General features: G+C 55.1%; 1 protein-coding gene across 1 annotated transcript; it reads right to left on the bottom strand.

The window, feature by feature from the left end:
• Positions 1-147: 147 nt before the first annotated feature.
• On the bottom strand, positions 148-16,814 carry Kcnh3 (potassium voltage-gated channel subfamily H member 3). The gene is given in 37 exon segments (XM_038342179.2): positions 148-312; positions 314-430; positions 432-481; positions 484-514; positions 516-559; positions 562-646; positions 648-746; positions 749-841; positions 844-885; positions 976-1,052; positions 1,946-2,009; positions 2,011-2,053; positions 3,131-3,203; positions 3,206-3,281; positions 3,283-3,402; positions 3,404-3,462; positions 4,730-4,826; positions 4,828-4,885; positions 4,887-4,959; positions 8,398-8,464; positions 8,466-8,492; positions 8,494-8,526; positions 8,528-8,650; positions 9,050-9,076; positions 9,078-9,173; positions 9,175-9,219; positions 9,222-9,253; positions 9,358-9,591; positions 9,594-9,647; positions 12,443-12,650; positions 12,739-12,839; positions 12,842-12,895; positions 13,200-13,443; positions 13,833-13,966; positions 14,693-14,827; positions 15,232-15,465; positions 16,739-16,814. Coding segments are annotated over 37 exon segments (3,390 nt in total).

Genomic DNA, 16,814 nt, shown 5'->3' with positions numbered 1-16,814 from the left:
ACATGCAAGGAATGGCAGAACCCCTCCTTGACTCAGGCCTCTGCCCCCCATCAGGTGGATGCGGGGACAAGCGGGTCAGTGGAGCTGGAACCTGTGGACCCCTAGTCCTGAGGGCCTGCCTGAGGCTCCAGCTCACCCTCTTGAGGGCTAAGCTAAGCATCTTTCTTTCCTGGGCTCCCTGCCCCTGAGCCAGCCGGGCAGCCGCACAGCTGGGAGGCCCAGGCCAGAGCAGCAGGTGGCAGGTGTTTTGTAGTACTGATCTCCAGGCCAGCAGTCCAGGACTCCTGTGCCTTCTTCCTGGGTCCACTGGACCTGTGCCAGGACCGTGGCAGCCAATGAGCACCATCTCTAGGCTGTGGGGATCCCAGGGCAAGGCCCGGCTTCCCTGACCCAGGAGGGGGCTCTCAGTACTGGTAGCCTCAGCCTGGCTCCACAGGTGCTGGGGTCCCAGTCCTAGCCTCTTCCTCAGGAGGGGGTGATGGCTGGGGTTGCTTGGCTCAGAGCAGAGGTCTCCAAGAGGCAGGGGGCTCCGAGTCTGAGGTGGAGGTCCATAAAGCTTGGCTCGAGGCCAGGGGGAGCTCTGAGATGCTGGGGGGCCCCAGGGCCAGGGTGCCATGAGGGGAGGGGGGTGCCCTGGACGAGGGTTGAGGCCAGGTCCCACTCAAGACAGAGCCTGCTGGGGGCTGCAGGCAATAGGAGGATGCCCCAGTGTCCACACGCAGGGGCTGTAGCAGCCCAGAGGCAGCTGGCTGGGCACGGGCCCCTCTCCTGATACATGGGGACACTGGCCTTCCCCTTGGGGCACCAGGATGAGGTGCACAGCCTGGCGAAGTGACCTGCAGTCCCTTCTCGCATCTGTAGCACCTGTTCGGACAGCTCCATCACCTTGGAGGGGAGGGGTCACCAAGGTCAGTAGGCCAGCCATCTCAGCCAGAGCCTGGTCATACCTCCCTGCTCCCATCTCAATCCACCCACCGCCTGCCGCAGCTTGTCCAATGTGTCTGTGCTCCTTGCCTCACTGGTCCCAATGGGGACGGTGAGCAGGCCACTCTCTGTGGAAAGGATGGGGTTACCAGCCAGAGCTGCTAAAAGACAGACAGTTTAGGATCCAGGCCCAGCCTTCTTAGACCACTGACCTGGCTCACCCAGCTCCCTTCTGGGCTTAGTCAAGTTGTTAAGTTTTGCCTAAATTATCAGCAGCATGAAAACCCCTCCCAGCAGCCCTGAGTAACACTGTCCAGTGTCCTCCTCCCTGCAGGAAGTTGTCCCTCCATGGGATGAGATAGTCTCGTAGCCCATGGTACTCTTTTTTTTTGTTGTTGTTTTTTTTTTTTTTTTTTTTTTTTTTTCGAAACAGGGTTTTCCCTGTAGTTTCTAGAGCCTGTCCTGGAACTAGCTCTTGTAGACCAGGCTGGCCTCGAATTCAGAGATCGCCTGCCTCTGCCTCCCGAGTGCTGGGATTAAAGGCGTTGCGCCACCACCGCCTGGCAGCCCATGGTACTCTTTGATCTCCTGAATAGCCAAGGCTTGTCTTGAGCTCTGTCTGCCTCCACCTCCCTAGCATTATGCTGGCATTATGGGCACTTATGCCACCATGTCTAGCTGGAAGTGTTCTTTGCATCTGTCCTCATTCTGTTCCTAGAGGATGCGCTGTCACTCTGCCCACTTTTAGGCTGCCTCTTTCCAGCCCATAAGGGTATTAGGAAGATTCTCTGATTAACATGCCCAACAACCTATTTTATAGACGGGAAGCTGGATCAAGATACTGAGTTTATACTGTTAGAAAGCCGACATCCCAGTCCTCACCAGCAGCCTGCAGGGGCGTCCAGGCAGGTTGCCCCGCCAGTTCCTCCTAACACCAGGCTCGTCAGACACCACCAGTGCTTGATGTCCGTGAGGAAAATGGGGTTGCCCACCCACACTTCTCTGTCCCCCAGCCCAGTACCTGGTCCCGGAGAGGGGCTGCTGCTACATTCTGGGCCAGACTGACCCACTCGGAAAGAGAACTTCGTGCTGGTCAGAGCCACAGCCATCCTCAATGCCATCTACGACCCTGTGGACCCAACAGATCAAAACAACAAATCAGACGATAGGCAGCCACCGTGGTTGTCGGGATAGGATGTTCCCAGTGACGTGTCAGTTGCAGAAGCTCAGGCCTAGCTGGGGACCTGGACATCCTAAGAAGCTAGCACATGGTCCCCTTTCCTAGGAGCTTGCATTTTTAGTTGAAGAGTAAATTGAGAGTAACCAAAACAGCCAGAGTTAAGGGTCAGCCCACTACTAACAGAGGCTTTGCAGGCCTCAGGAAGGCTTCCTGGAGGAGACAGGCTCGGTCCATGAAGGCTGGATGGATTAAGATGAAGGATGGGGCTGGAGAGATGCCCTCTGAAGTTAAAAGCCTGTTTCATTCTTGCAGAGAACTCACATAGAACAGCTCACAATCACCTGTAACTCCTGTTCCAGGGGACTCTCTGGCCTCTGTGGGTACCTGCACTCATGTGCATAGTTCCCTGCTTGCCCCACACTCCCACATTTAAAAATAAAATCAGTGGTGGCGCACACCTTTAATCCCAGCACTCGGGAGGCAGAGGCAGGCGGATCTCTGAGTTCGAGGCAGCCTGTCTACAAGAGCTAGTTCAGGACAGGCTCTAGAAACTACAGGAAACCCTGTCCTCGAAAAACCAAAAAAAAAAATAAAATAAAATCTTGGCCAGGTGGCAATGGTGCACACCTTTAATCCTAGCACTTGAGAGGCAGAGGCAGGTAGATCTCAGCTTAAGGGCCAGCCTGCTCTACAAAGCGAGTTCTAGGATGGCCAGGACTGTTAAAACAGAGAAAACCCTTGTCTCAAAAAAAAAAAAAAAACCCACAAAAACAAAAACAAAACAAAAAAAAAATAAATAGATAACAAATAAAATCTTTTTTTTAAATGTGGAAAATATGAACCAGGCATGGTGCACATATGTAATCCCAGCACTCAGGAGACAGAAGCAGGAGGGGTCACTCGGTGGAGAACAACCTGGGACACATAGTCTAAAAAATAAAAATGGCTAACACTCAGGGCAGGGTATGCTAATTGTACCCTCCATCCTATCACCACAATCTTGCCGTGAAGTCCAGGCCTGCTCACCTGGGACTCAGGTCTGGGGGTACATTCCATGGCATGGAGGCAAACCGTAGCCCGTCTAGGGTCCTTGGATGGCAGAGGGGCCAGCCTCAGGCTTCAAACCCCTGTCCTACTTGGCCGCCCTCTGCCTCCCGAGACGTGGTCGGGGAGCAGGGTCGACGTGGGGATAGGAGTTTGGCAGCTGAGGAGGAGGAGGTGCAGCCAGGAGACAGCAGAGGACTGGAGGGCTCATCTGCTGTGGCTGGTGAGACCGTGTGTCCCTGTTCCCCGTCCGTTCTCCTTCTCCTCCAGGGTGGACATGAGGGTATTGTCACCACTCAGGGAACTGTATCTACCTGGGGACAGAGGGGATGGGGTTCAAGGCCACTGCTGTGCTTCTCTCCTTCCTGCAAGGCACAGGAAAGACCCCCCCCCCAAAAAAAAAAAAAAAAGAGGAAAAGGCCCTGGCAGAGGTAACCTGCACACTGTTCATGATGAAATCGCCAAGCCCTGGAGGAAATCTTCCTCCAGCTTCCACCAAATGTGGATAATAACACCCCTCTACTTGGTCCTTCTGACTATACAGTGTGTGCTAGTGAAAATCAGGAGACCCCAAGACCTCTGTGCTGGATCAAAGGAGGGATGCCCCCACAGTCTCAGGCATTTGAACACTTGGTCTCCAGCTGAGGGCCACCTTTGGTGAGGTTTAAGAGGTGTGGCTTTGCTGGATGAAGGTAAGTGGGCTTTGAGAGAAAAGCAGTCTCTACCCTTCCGCTTCACTCTCGCCACTTACTGCCTGAGGTAAAGGATGTGAGCCCTCAGCTTCCTGCTCCCAGCGCCATTCCAGCTGCCGACTCCTCCATCCCCTTTGGACCCGTGAGCCCAGCTAAACCCTTCTTCTGTAAGTTGCACTGGTCATGTTTTATCAGCAGGCAAGTACTAATCCACCTCAGAACATGCTTATTTGATGGCGACGAGACAAGGGCCTCCACAGGGCTCTGTTCAGAAGCAACCCCAGGGGCTGATGCCAGTCTGACTACCCCTCCATCTACAGCTCACAGGGTTCTGCAGGTTAGCAAACTGCACGTGGCTTCCTTCCCAGTAGAGTTTGTTCTGGTCAGAGCCCAAGTATGTCTGGGAGACCAAAGCTGGACAGGCTTGTTTTTCTGAGACAGGTAGCCTGGCTGTCCTGACCTACATCGACCACGTTGGCTTGATCTCACAAGATTCACCCACCCGTCCTCTGCCTCCTGAGTGCTGGAATTAAGAAATGTGCTACCCATGCCCTGGCTTGGACTGACTTCCAAACCTGTTGTTAGCTATGGTGGTTGGCGCACGCCTTTAATCCCCAGCACTTGGGAGGCAGAGACAGGCGGTCTCTGTGAGTTCAAGGTCGGCCTGGTCTACAGAGTGAGTTCCAGGGCAGCTAGGACTACACAGAGAAACCCTGTGTCTGGAAACAAAAGAAAAAGAAAGGCCTGAGTGTGGATTTCTGCCCTGAGGTGTGTGTGTGTGTGTGTGTGTGTGTGTGTGTTTCACACAACCCCCTCACCTCCCTTTTTACTCCCCCAACTTTGTTCACTTCACCTGCTCCCTGGCACCCAGCCCCTCCATTACACATACCCAGCACCCTTACCTCTGCAGAGACACCTCAGCCCCCCAGGTTGTAGCTGAGCTCCCCGCGGAGGCCACGGCTAAAGCGTGGGGCGAACTCAGGGTTACAGGGCCAGGCTTTCATGCAGCCCAGCCAGCTGCAGACACTGCAGGACGCAGTAGTCAGCCCTTCACATCCGCATTGGCCTTCACTACCTGCTCCCGCTGGGGTAGTTCACAACCCGATCAGATCACCCTTCCTGAGGAGAGGAAGTCAAGGGTAGCAAGTCACTAGGGAGGGGAGATGAGCTGTCGGACTAAGCACAAGGGCCTGGCTGGGGTGGGATGCCCAGGTCGCGCTGGTCACACACGTGTGTGTGCGCGCGTGCACAACACACACACCACAGAGTGAAGGACAGTGGGACCCAGGCTCAAGCACAAGGGCCTCGCTGGGGTGGGATTGCCCAGGTCACGCTGGTCACACACACGTGCGCGCACGCACACCACAACACACACATGCACACACACATGCGCACACACACACACACACACACAGAGTGAAGGACAGTGGGACCTAGGCTCAAGCACAGGGCCTGGCTGGGGTGGGAGGCCCAGGTCGCGCTGGTCACACACGTGTGCACGCGCGAACACACACACCACACACACACACACACACCACACAGTGAAGAACAGTGGGGACCCAGGCTCTCAAGCACTTCCAACGGTTGATGAAACCTCTGCATCTAAGTAGGATGTCATCAGTTCCTGTGGTTCACAGACAGGAAGTTAATTAGACTCCCCTGGGGAAATTAAACCAATCAGACTCCCAGGCCCCTGGCTCGACTTTTACAATCCGATTTCTTAAAGGCCACAGGTGATTTGGATGTGGCTTGTATCTGTTTAGTGCTCCGTGGCACGATGAAAATGTCAGGTGGCTATGCTGTCATCGCCCTGTCTGAGCTGCCTCCTCCACACTTGGGATGGGGAAGGGAGCGCCTTAATATCACCACCAAGGGTTTGCCAATGCTAAACTGAGACTACCACCTGGTTGACAGCAAACTATCACAGACATAATGTCCTCCAGCCTCAGGGATGTTGGATGGGGAGGGTCTTAGAATCACACCGGTCTGTCGTCCTGATGGAGAGCACAGAAGTGAGTCGGTGTTGGCCCCAGACAGAGAGCCAACCAGAGAATTAATTTCATTGTTTTCCTCTCTCTTGTTCCCTTTTGATTGTCCTCAACCTGGGCACAGGCATAGGCAGCTCGGCCCTGTCAGAGCAGCCAGGTGATTAGAAGGAAGCAGTCAAGGCCTTAGGGCCAAGGCAGGTGGCTTGCCAGTCAGCACACACAACAGCCCAGAGGCCTCTCAATGTCCGTGCACCTCATTTAAGTTTTCCGTTCTTGGTTGAGGCTCCCTGGATCCTTCGAGCACTGTTTGGATTACAGAGTACTTTATGGAAGGAGCTTGTCTTTTGTGTCATCTGAAATAAGATATGGTATCATTTGTTCTCACCAAAGAAATGACACAAAATGAGAGAAAACAGGACTAAGGACAAAGTCAACAGCAACCAGAGACCTGCCGCTGGCACCCGGGCCACAGCCACTAGGCCCAGCTCATCCTGTTGCCACCTCTATCAGAGGTCTTGGAACACTTGGCTGAATCAGTTCACAACAGGTTGGGGCCAGAAATCACTACTGTTGACTACAGGGCCAGACTCATCTGCCAGGAGTACAGCCTGGGTGCACCTGAGTTCCCAGCTGAGAGGCAGGTGGGGAGGTTGGACGAAAGCAAAGCAGAAGAAACCAGGTCACAGCTGGGCACACGTACTCCCAGCCCTCAGAGGCTAAAATAGGAGACTAGACCACACAGCACACACAGAACAAAACACTCAGTTCTCAGGCACTTGCTACCAAGTGTGACCACCCTATAGTCCTGCTCTGCCCAGTCTGGCCGTCACCCTGTCCTTCCGGCCTCCTGATCTCTCTAGCTCAGCTCCTCAAAGGTTTTCAGCCACACATGTCCCTCGGTTCCTCAAGGGTTACCAGTCATACCCGTGTGGCACAACTCTACCTTATTTATTTTCTCTCTTTTGCTTCTTGAAACGGTTGAATTTATCCCAGGTCAGCCTCAAGCTCCCTATGTAGTCTAGGGTGGCTTAAATTCTCATCATCCTGCCTCCTCCACCTCCCGAGTGCTGGGATACAAGCATGTGCCTCTGTACCTGGTTTTATGTAACATCAGGGCTAATCCTACACTCACTAAGCTTCACAGCAGGGCTTGCCTATCTGCTTGCTTTCCTCTCTCCCTCCCTCTCTCCCTCCCCTCTCTTTGCTTTTCCTTTCCCTTCCCGCTCTTCATCTCTCAGATGGTCTCGCTATGTTGCCTAGGCTGACTTACAACTCCTGGGCTCAAGCAAATCTCTTGCATGAGTATTCCACCTGGCTTGGACTGCAAGCATGTGCCAATCCCTGGCCATAACTCCATTTCCTCAGTTCTAGTATACACTGCATCTAGGCTCAGAAGCCACACTCATGAAAGACAAACAAAATGCGTGCTTTAACAGTCTGTCATCTTGCTCAGGCTCTGAAGCTCCCATGTGGCATTTCCTTCATCTAATGCCACTAGAGGGAGTGAGAATGAAGCCCCTGTAGCTGCTGGGGTGTCCAGCATCACGCCATGCCACGCCACACCACGCCACGCCACGACCGTCCATGTTCCTATGTGTTCTAGTCTCCTTTGTAGCCCACGCCTCTGGGTTCTAGCTATTCTGTGACTTGGTCATTACCTCCCTTCCACCTGCTGTATGAACCTGCCTGGATTATCCAGACTGGTCTCGGTCCCTTGCCCTCTGGGGTACCTCCTTTGAGCCCCCCACAGCTGCACAGCATCACAGCTGCACAGCACCACAGCTGCACAGCATGGCTCCTCTACCAGCTTCCCAGAGCACTCGGGCGTGCTTTCCTGACGCCTGTGTGCACACCGGGCCCTCCTGAAATGGCCATGGCTTTCCCAAGGCTCTTGGTAGACCGTGTAAGACGCATGAGATTTAGTCAGACAGCTGTGTTCCTGCCCTGCTGGCCAGCGCCTGGCTGTTTCACTCTTCCGTGCTTAGTTCCCTTCTGTGTGAAATGGGAAGGATGATGGTTTCTGTGAGTTTCCGGAGTCTTGGCATAGAAGGCCTGGGCAGACAATCCTCTGGGAGCCTCTTGTGCTTACTTAACACTGTCCCCCTCTGCAGAGGTTGACCCCTGGTCCTCATCCAGGAAACTGATGTCTCCCTTCCCCTCTTTCTTTCTGCCAAAGGAAGGGTTTGCTTCTTCTTCTCAGTGAGTCTACCCTGTCATACAGAGACGTCTAGGCTTCGGGCCTGCTGCGTCCTCCCTCTCTCCACCCTACTAGAGTACAGTCCCCTGCACTTTCCCCCCTGGCCTCTCCGTCCCATCACGCACTGGATCTCCTTAAAAGCCAGCCTCCTCCCTGGCCTCATCCTGGGAAGGCCCCAGGTTGCCATCTCCTCCTGTGTGGGTCACTGACTCATTCTTTGTCTCTCTGAAGGGCTCTGGTTGTTTCTGACTCCATCCTGTCTGTCTCTCCCCTCAGTGGCTTTGTTGCTACCCCATCTCCCCTTCTCTGCAGGATGGCCATGCATCCCATAGACACATGAGCCCCAAGCACCCTCTCTCCCCTCACACAAACCTAGAATGGCGAGCACGGTGCCACCTTTGAGGACTTCCATGGAACCCGAGCAGACAAAGTAGAGGGCCCTGGAGAGCATCACCTTGGTGAATGAGGGTACTCTCCAGGTGTGCAGAAGGCGGGTCTCAGTTGCCAGGGACAGCGCCCGCAGGCAGCCGCGGCTCGCTGCCTCAAACAGCGGCAGCTGCAGGACCTCCTTGTGCAGGTGCATGGCGATGTCTGCTCGAAGCTCGTCCGGGAGGCTCTGCAGCAGCTGGAGGCAGACAGTAGGGCAGAGTTAGGGTAGCAGGGGAGGAGGCCCCTTCCAACCAGCTCCTCTCCACCATTTCCAACCTCAGGAGCAAAGGGGGAAATGGAAGGATGCCTGAGCCTCCTGAACAGCATTGGTCAACAGAAGAAAGCTCCTTGCAGCCCCCACCCTTCCCCTTTCTTCCTCCTGGCCTCAGACTGACATCAGTGAACACAGGACCCACAGCCCCAGCTAGGGCTCTGCTCTGCCTCGTGGGTGGGTGCTGTCCCTGCAAGAGAACCAGGAAAACCAAACTTCTGCATCTCCCACCTACCCACACCCCCACTCCTGATCGTTGAGACCAAGCACAAACCCCTTGAGGAAGCAAAAGTCTAGAAGGAGCAGCCCAGGAGGCCACCACACCTCAGTAGTGTCGATGCCGTTGTTCACAAGCCCAGGTGGCTTGGAAGTACTCAAGCATACGCTGCTTGAGGGGCTTGGGGATACGGTGGATGCGGATGTAGTCACGCAGGTCACGGGTGCGGCCTGTGGTACAGGAAGCGGCGAGCATACATGCGCTGGATGATGGCCGTCCACATCTCCCAAACACCACTGCATGCATTAGAGCTGGGGAAGAGTGGAGTGGAAGGGTCACCTCCAGGCCTGGCTAGCAAACATGGCCTTGCTCTGGTGGGCAGGGAGGGGCCCAGAAAGCCATAGCCCAGCCTCACCTCCAATGAGCATGGTGCAGATAGAGAATATCTTCTCAGTGTCCGTGTTAGCGGACACGTTGCCGAAGCCCACGCTGGTGAGGCTGCTGAGTGCGAAGTACAAGGAGGTGATGTAGGCGCTGCGTAGGGAGGGACCGCCCAGAAGCTCCAGCCCAGTGCCATTGGCTTCGCTGCCGCTGCCGCTCCTGCTGCTGCAGTTTGCGTTCTGGCCTGAGCTGTTCCCTTCATCTGCAGTCGGCTCACGAGATAGTAGGGGGTCTCCAGCCTGCGTGCCAGCTCCTGCAGCCAGCCTGGTTGGGGGAGAGGGAGAGGGGACCTCAGAGAGCAGGACGGTTCTGCTGCTCCCTGGAAGTGAGGAACGAGCAAAGGTAGGCTCACCCCTGTGGCTCTGTCACCCTTTCTCTTTGCTAACACAGCACATCCTAAGCTATCCCTTCACCTCTCAGCAAGACAGCACGGGAGAAAAGCTGCCTGGCTCCACAGCCTCTGATAGAGTGACGAGAAGCACACCCAAGGCTGCTGTCAATCTCACAGAAGGTAGCCAGGCATAGGCGCTGGGGTTAGGGGTGGCAATCTCACAGCATTTAGCCTCAGCCTGGCCCCCTAGTTTGGATGACTGAGGCCACCCCCTCTACCTTGTCCACTCACACATTTTTTTTTCCAAGACAGGGTTTCTCTGTAGCTTGGAGCCTGTCCTGGAACTCACTTTGTAGATCAGGCTGGCCTCGAACTCACCGAGATCCTCCTGTCTCTGCCTCCGGAGTGCTGGGATTAAAGGCGTGCGCCACCACCGGCAAGCAAACAATTTTCTTTTGTCCAACCCATCTGCTACCGAAAACCCTGTCCCTGCCCAGCCAGCCATTCCCTGTCCCTCAGCCTCACAGCCAGTTTCCTATATGCTGTCACCAACAAGCCCACATGGATGTGTGCACGTACGCCACTGAGGTGCCCATATGCACAACACAGTGCGGAAGGCAAGGGCAAATATGCAAACGCTATACCGATGTTCGGCCACAACCATGCCCACGCGCTGAAAAAGCCTGTGTATGCTTGAATCCCTAATGACCACAGGTGACTGCACACTGACACACAGGCAGGGGTGGGGACACACTAGCACACAGATGAATCTACATATACTTGCATAGTCACACAGGCGTGTGTACTCACACCCTTACGCCCTCCCAAACAAACAGACTTCCCTGCGTGTACATGGCTATACTACTGTGCGGAGGCTGAACTTACCGGTCTTCTCTGGAACCAGCAAGTGCAAGTTCACAAGGTCAACAAACAGACCCTGTGCCACACACCCCGTTTATTTTTGCACATGGCCTTGAGGGTCCTCATAGCTCTCTGCCCATCCACACCCATCCCCTCAGTAGCTGAACGCACACAGTGGCAGGGCTCCGGCAGAGGGGCAGAGGCTGTATTGTAGGATACAAACTAGCAAATAAGAGCCACAGGAGGGGGGCTAAACCTTAGGGTTACCAGGCAGGGGCTCAGCAGCTCCCTAGAATAGGAGATATGTGTGCTTAACCTTAAAAGACAGGGAGGGATTTTTTTATTAAAGCCTGCCTTGCCTGCCTTCTTCCTCCCTCCCTCTAACCTTCCCTCCCTCCCTTACATGTGTACACATGCCACGTTAAGCATGTAGAAGCCAGGGACAACTTGTGGAAGTCAGTTCTCCCCTATCATGTTGGCCCGGGGGAGCAAATGCAGGTTTGCCAGGCTTGGCAGCAGGTGCCCTTACTCACTGAACCATCTTGTATGGACTCAAGACCAAGGGTATCTGGATCAGTTGCAAAGAATGGGGTTCACTTGGGAACTTAGTGATTCAGGGCCACTTGGAGGTGTGCTGGAGACAGGGGTTTGGGTGGATGCTGACCCCAGAGCTGCCCTAAACTATAGACTCCCCCGGGAAAGGCAGGTGCTAGCGAGCTGGAGCGTCCCTGTTTCCACATGCTCAGCAACTAGAGGGCTCAGGGAGCCGCCAAGTGGGCCCTTGGGGCACACACCGTCTCCATGTGCCTGGCAAGGAGAAGGTTCACAGGAGTCTCAGCATCTCTTGGGGGAAGCAATCAGAGCAAGTTCTAAGACTGACTGGTGACCCCACTGAGGTTACTGGACATGAGAAGTCACCCAGGCAGCTGGAAACTCGACAAATGTCAGTTACCGAGACGCTGACAGAGGGTTGGAGGTGTGGAAGAAAGGTGCGCTCGGTTTGGGATGCACCAGACATTGGCACTGGCTGGAACGGGATTGTTAACTGGGAAAATGAAAAGTGCGTTCTTGTGGCCACACCATGGGCTGGCAAAGGAGGAGGAAAGGTGCTAATAAAACCTGTCTGGAGTCTGGGGACTTGGAGGGGCTGGGCCACACCGCACACAGGAGGTGCATGGCTAGCAGTGAAGGCTATAGCCTTACTGGGGTTCAGGCAGTGAAGGGCTATAACCTTATTGGGGTTAAGGCAGTGAAGGGCTATAGCGTTACTGGGGTTCAGGCGGTGAAGGGCTATAGCGTTACTGGGGTTCAGCCCTAGAAAGCCCCACAACCTTGTGAGTGACATGGGAAGGTGAGAAAGGAAATGACAGAGTGGGTGGTGAGTGGAGGGAGGAGCCCAGCGGTGGAGGTAAAGGGAAGGAGGGGATGCTGGGATAAAAGGCTGCTGTTTAGGCCCAGGGAAAACGTGGATTCAGCAACATATGAAAAACATATGATCTGGAGATGATAAAAGTGGGGCAATGGCTTGAAGAACCTGTGTGGGCAAGCTTCAAAGAAGGTGACATAAAAGGAAGCCATGAGGCCAGCAGGTCCTTACCTGGTCTTCCACGGCTGGTCAAGAGCTTGAGGAATGTAATCTAGGTCTGGGCTTTAGGAGGATGCTACGGGTGACTAAGACTCCCCAGGTAGTCACTGGGCTTTCCCATGGCGGTGGCCATCACATACATGCACACCGCTTCTCTGACATTCCCGCATGCAGACGGTCACATCCTGGCACCTGCCATGCACAGCGTTTCTCTGACATTCCCGCATGCAGACAGTCACATCCTGGCACCTGCCATGCAACCCTCTTCTCAGTCCGCCGTACCGATCTCAGGCAGCTCAGATTCGCTGCTCTCAATCTCCTGTTGGCCGATGTAGAACCAGACACAGGCCACCCAATGGGCGAGCAGCGCGAAGACAGCCATGAGCAAGGTGAGCACAACGGCGCTGTACTGCGAGTACCGGTCCAGTCTCGGCAGCAGGCGCAGCAAGCGCAGCAGCCGCACGGTCTTCAGCAGGTGAGCCCCAACATACTAAGATTGGGGAAAGAAGGTCATGCCGGGCCAGCTCTAGCCCGCTGGTATCAGCCCGAAGCTCACCACCCAACCCGGCCACACTGACCACGTTGACCTTGAAGGCGTGCAGTAGGTCAAAGGGCAGCGCCGCTATGACGTCCAGCAGGAACCAGGTGGTGACGTAATGGAGGCAAATGGACTTTGGGCAAATACCACCTGGCCTGACTTGGACACAAATGTGGTACGAAAATTCAGCACAATATCTGTTGGAAGATAGGCAGGCATCAGTAGGATACAGCTCCTCACACTGGACACTGCCCTGTCCAGTGTGTGGTCCTGCCCCAAGCCCTTCACACTGGTGGCCTGACTAAGCTGCGTAGCTCTAGTATGCACACATTGTTAGACTCATTTACAGAGGGAGACACCAAGGCTTTCCAAGGCTAGTCTCGGCTCAGGGAAGGCCAAGGGAGATGCTGTGGGGCACTGGAGACCAAGCAAGGAACGATCCCAACAGAAGCCCAAGGCGGGCTGGCCCTGAGTGAAGTAGCAGGCAGACATTACACGTACCAAGGATGAAGAGAACCTCCACGGCCAGGTCACAGACACTAGGTGGGCCACGGGCAGCGCTGGGCTCCCGTGCTGTGCTCACACACACGCTGTATGGCACGGTGACAGCCACGTAGAGTGTGGCAAGCAGGATGAAGCCATCCCAGGTGGCTCTCAGAGCCCCACAGTGCAGCAGGATGAAGGGTGACTTCCGGATGGCAGCGACTTTATATTCAGGCAAATTTGGCTTCTCTCCAAACACTCCCTGAGTGAGGAGGGGCGGGTCCAGAGAGGAGAAAGGCTAATTCAGGAGCGTGACTAAGTGGGCATTCATCTCCTTTCTCTCCCTGCACTCTCAAAGTGGCCCTGACAGGGGCCTTATTTACAGACCAGAGAGCTGAGGACAGGAAAGAGCCAACGACTTAGCCAAGGCCAAACAATTGCTTAGGAGGGGAGCCAGGGTTGAACCCGGGCCCATAGGACTCCAAAGCTGAAGGGTTCTTTTAGGCCTCTGATGGATCAGGTAGGACTTATTCTCTCTTTCGGTTCCACCCACAAAGGGCTGGTGGGCAATTCTCTCTGAGGTGGTTTAGCTTTCCTCAGCCTGCCCTACCCTGCCCCCAACCCAAACACACACCCAGGTGCTCAGTCTACCTTATTGAGCTTGTGCTTGCCCTTAGGCTGCTTCTGCAGATGGCCAGAGAGGTGATAGAGAACAGCTCGGCTTCGCCGCCGATTGGCATTGAAGCCTTTTTTTCCTGACCGACCATATCGGCGCCGGCCACCACCTGCAAAACAGAAGGTCCAGTGACGTTCAGCTATAGGATAGGGGTATAGGACACTAGCTGCTAGTCTGTGGACTGATCTGGCTTGTTGACCCTTTTGTCTCTTCAGAGTGAGGGGTTAGGCATTCCTCACTGCGCTAGGTGACTTGTCAATCAGAGCTGTGCAGTCCTGGGGTACTCAATACACCGCTTCCAGGGTCAGCTGCCGGTCTGGATCCAGCAAGACAAGAAAAGGAGAAAGGCCCGAGAAAGCAAGTTTCTAAGAGGGTCTCAAGATGCAGAGGCAGTGGGTTGCTGCCAGCAAAGGTGCAGGAGCTCCGTGGAGCCCATGCTGAAGACTGACACCGAGCAGAGGCAAAGCCAGGGTTGAGTGAGGATAGAGCAGGGGGCACGGACCGAGCGCCCAGCTTCCCGGATGGCACGGAGGCCTTGGACCAGTGTCTAACGACAGCTCTGTGACCTGGACAGCCTGGCCCAGTCCTTGGAGAGGGCTTTGCCCTGGGCTCCCCATCAGGGATGCTGTGTAGAAAGGAGTCAGTCGCCCTCTCATTGGTGGGAAAGGGGAGCTTCCTAGACACAGGCAGGCGGAGTTTGTTTCGTCCCAGGACATCAAACACAGAGCAGCGCCAGCCACTCTGTCAGATAGAGTGGGACTCGGCCAGCACAGGAGGCTGGGAGGGCACGTGTCCCAGCCTCAGTGGTGTCTAAATCAACATCGCAAGCACCCACCTCTTTCCTTCCAGTTGTCGGGTCCTCCGCGGGTCTTGGTATCACTGATGTCCTTGTGAGAGACCAGGAAGAGGGCCACCTCCCCCTTTTCATTTTTTATAGGAATCACATCCAGGAGACACCAGAATGGAAGCCCTAGGCAAAGAGACAGACTTAGCCCTTCCATTCTGAGCCCAGCCTAAGGTCATAACAGAAGCAAGCTGATACAGCTTCCCCGGGGAAGGAATAGCAGTGTGGGTTCATTTAGGACAGGGCTTGGGAGAGGGGGCAAAGGAGAGCAGACATGACTGCCAGACACTGAGATGGGGTGCTCTGTCCCCCTTCTGAATACAAGAAACTCAAGACTGGGCGGGAGTGGAGACAGACTGGGAGCGAGGGTGATGGCTGGGGAGGCAGGGCAGAGGCAGGGCAGAGGCTGGGATTAAAGGGTGGATGGGTACATGGGAGGATGGGAAAGGAAGAGTGGCCATGAGTGGGGTGGGTGCCCAGCCCACCAGGGTGGCACTAAAGGGGGGCACATTGGTGCCATGGTGCCTCACCGCTCTTCCGGTACAGGATCAGTTCAGCTTTGAACTCCTTGTGTTCATCCAGGGCCTTGCGGATCTGTTGACGAACCAGCTCACTGGTGTCTGGCCCATAGAGAAAGGAGCAGGCACAGCCCCGTTGCATGACCTCAGCCCTGGAGAAGCCCGTGAGGTCACAGAAGCCATCCGAGCAGTAGACCACAGGGAAGAGCCCTGCCACCTGGGCGTTGCCCAGCACGAAGTTACTGTCTGCAAGAGAGCACCCCTCAGAAGAGAGCACGGACTGAAGGGCACCTTCAGCTACCAGCCCTGCTTTGCAAAATACCCCAGGGCTCTGTACTGGCGAAGACCTGTTTATGAATGAGACTTAAGTATGTCATCTGTGCGTCAATATCCCCAAGGGTCAACTGCCAGATGCATGTGTCGTTGTGTGTGTGTGTGTGTGTGTGTGTGTGTGTGTGTGTGTGTGTGTGTGTGGTGTTTGGGGATCAGCCCATGCCGATGCAGATTGCTAAGTGCAGTCCAGTGTGGGCACTGTGCCCTGGTGGAGTGTGTCCTGAGCAGTTTGAATAAGGAGTGGGGTTAGGGATTTCCCAAAGACTGCACCTGCTCTAGGCTCACATCTGCCTCTGCCAGGCTCACCCACCAACTGGACAAAAAGGTTGGCTGTATGGCTCCTCCCATGAGACCCACTTGTTCCGCAAAGCAACCCAGGCCACTGTCCATCCTGTGCTGTGTTTGCACCCTCATGGCATGGGCATGCCCTAGCTCAGGAACTAGTGAATGCAATCAAGAATGGGGGTGTATGGATAGTGACTGAGCAGAGCCTGGAGCCAAGCATGTATTGGGGAATGAGGGGTGCTGAATCAGCAGGCTTCAAGCGCGAAGCAGATGGAGAAGTCTGGGTGCGGGGAGGGAGAGTCAGTGATGAGTTCCTAGGCTGTCTACAACAGGAGGAAGGGATGCTACTTAGAACCGGGAAGCCCCGCTGGGAGTGAGAGGGGGAGGGACCCTGTTTTTATGTTTCCCTGTGTTCAGAGCCCAAGAACCCAGAATCTGGGAGCTCAAGTTGCCGTTTCCAAACTTCCACAGTCCCTATAAGAGTCCCCAAGCTCATCTTTGGGCTGGGTGGGCATTCCAAGCAAAGTGTTTAGGCTGTGTGATGGTTTGCACACACAGTATCTGCTGAATCCCGCCTACTCTATCTTCCTTTGCAAATCTTATTTCTAAATCTGGATTTTGAGCCCTGTGTGCTGTCCACAGGCTTCACCCTACTCGGCCCTTGCAACAGCGCCAGGTCCGAGGTAGGGATGGGTTATTGCCTCATCCCGCCCCGCACCTACCGCACCTAGGGACATCTGCTAGCAGTGTCGACCCTGAAAACCTCCAGGAAACCTTCAGTAACTGGAATGAGAGGGTGGCTCCAGCTTCAAGAGGGTGAGGAAGAGGGGAAACCCGTGGGCGCCAAGCAGCAGGAGGCAGTGGACTACTCCCCAAGCTAGGGGGCTAGGGCCTGACTCACGCGTCCCGTCGAAGCGCGTGGCGATGGTGTCCAGAAAGGTGTTCTGTGGCGCCAGGAGCCCCCGCATGGCCGGCAT

This window comes from Arvicola amphibius, chromosome 9, assembly GCF_903992535.2.
Source record: "Arvicola amphibius chromosome 9, mArvAmp1.2, whole genome shotgun sequence".
Classification (NCBI taxonomy): domain Eukaryota; kingdom Metazoa; phylum Chordata; class Mammalia; order Rodentia; family Cricetidae; genus Arvicola; species Arvicola amphibius.
Note: the sequence above shows the minus strand (reverse complement) of the source record. Positions and strands in the feature narration are given on the sequence as shown.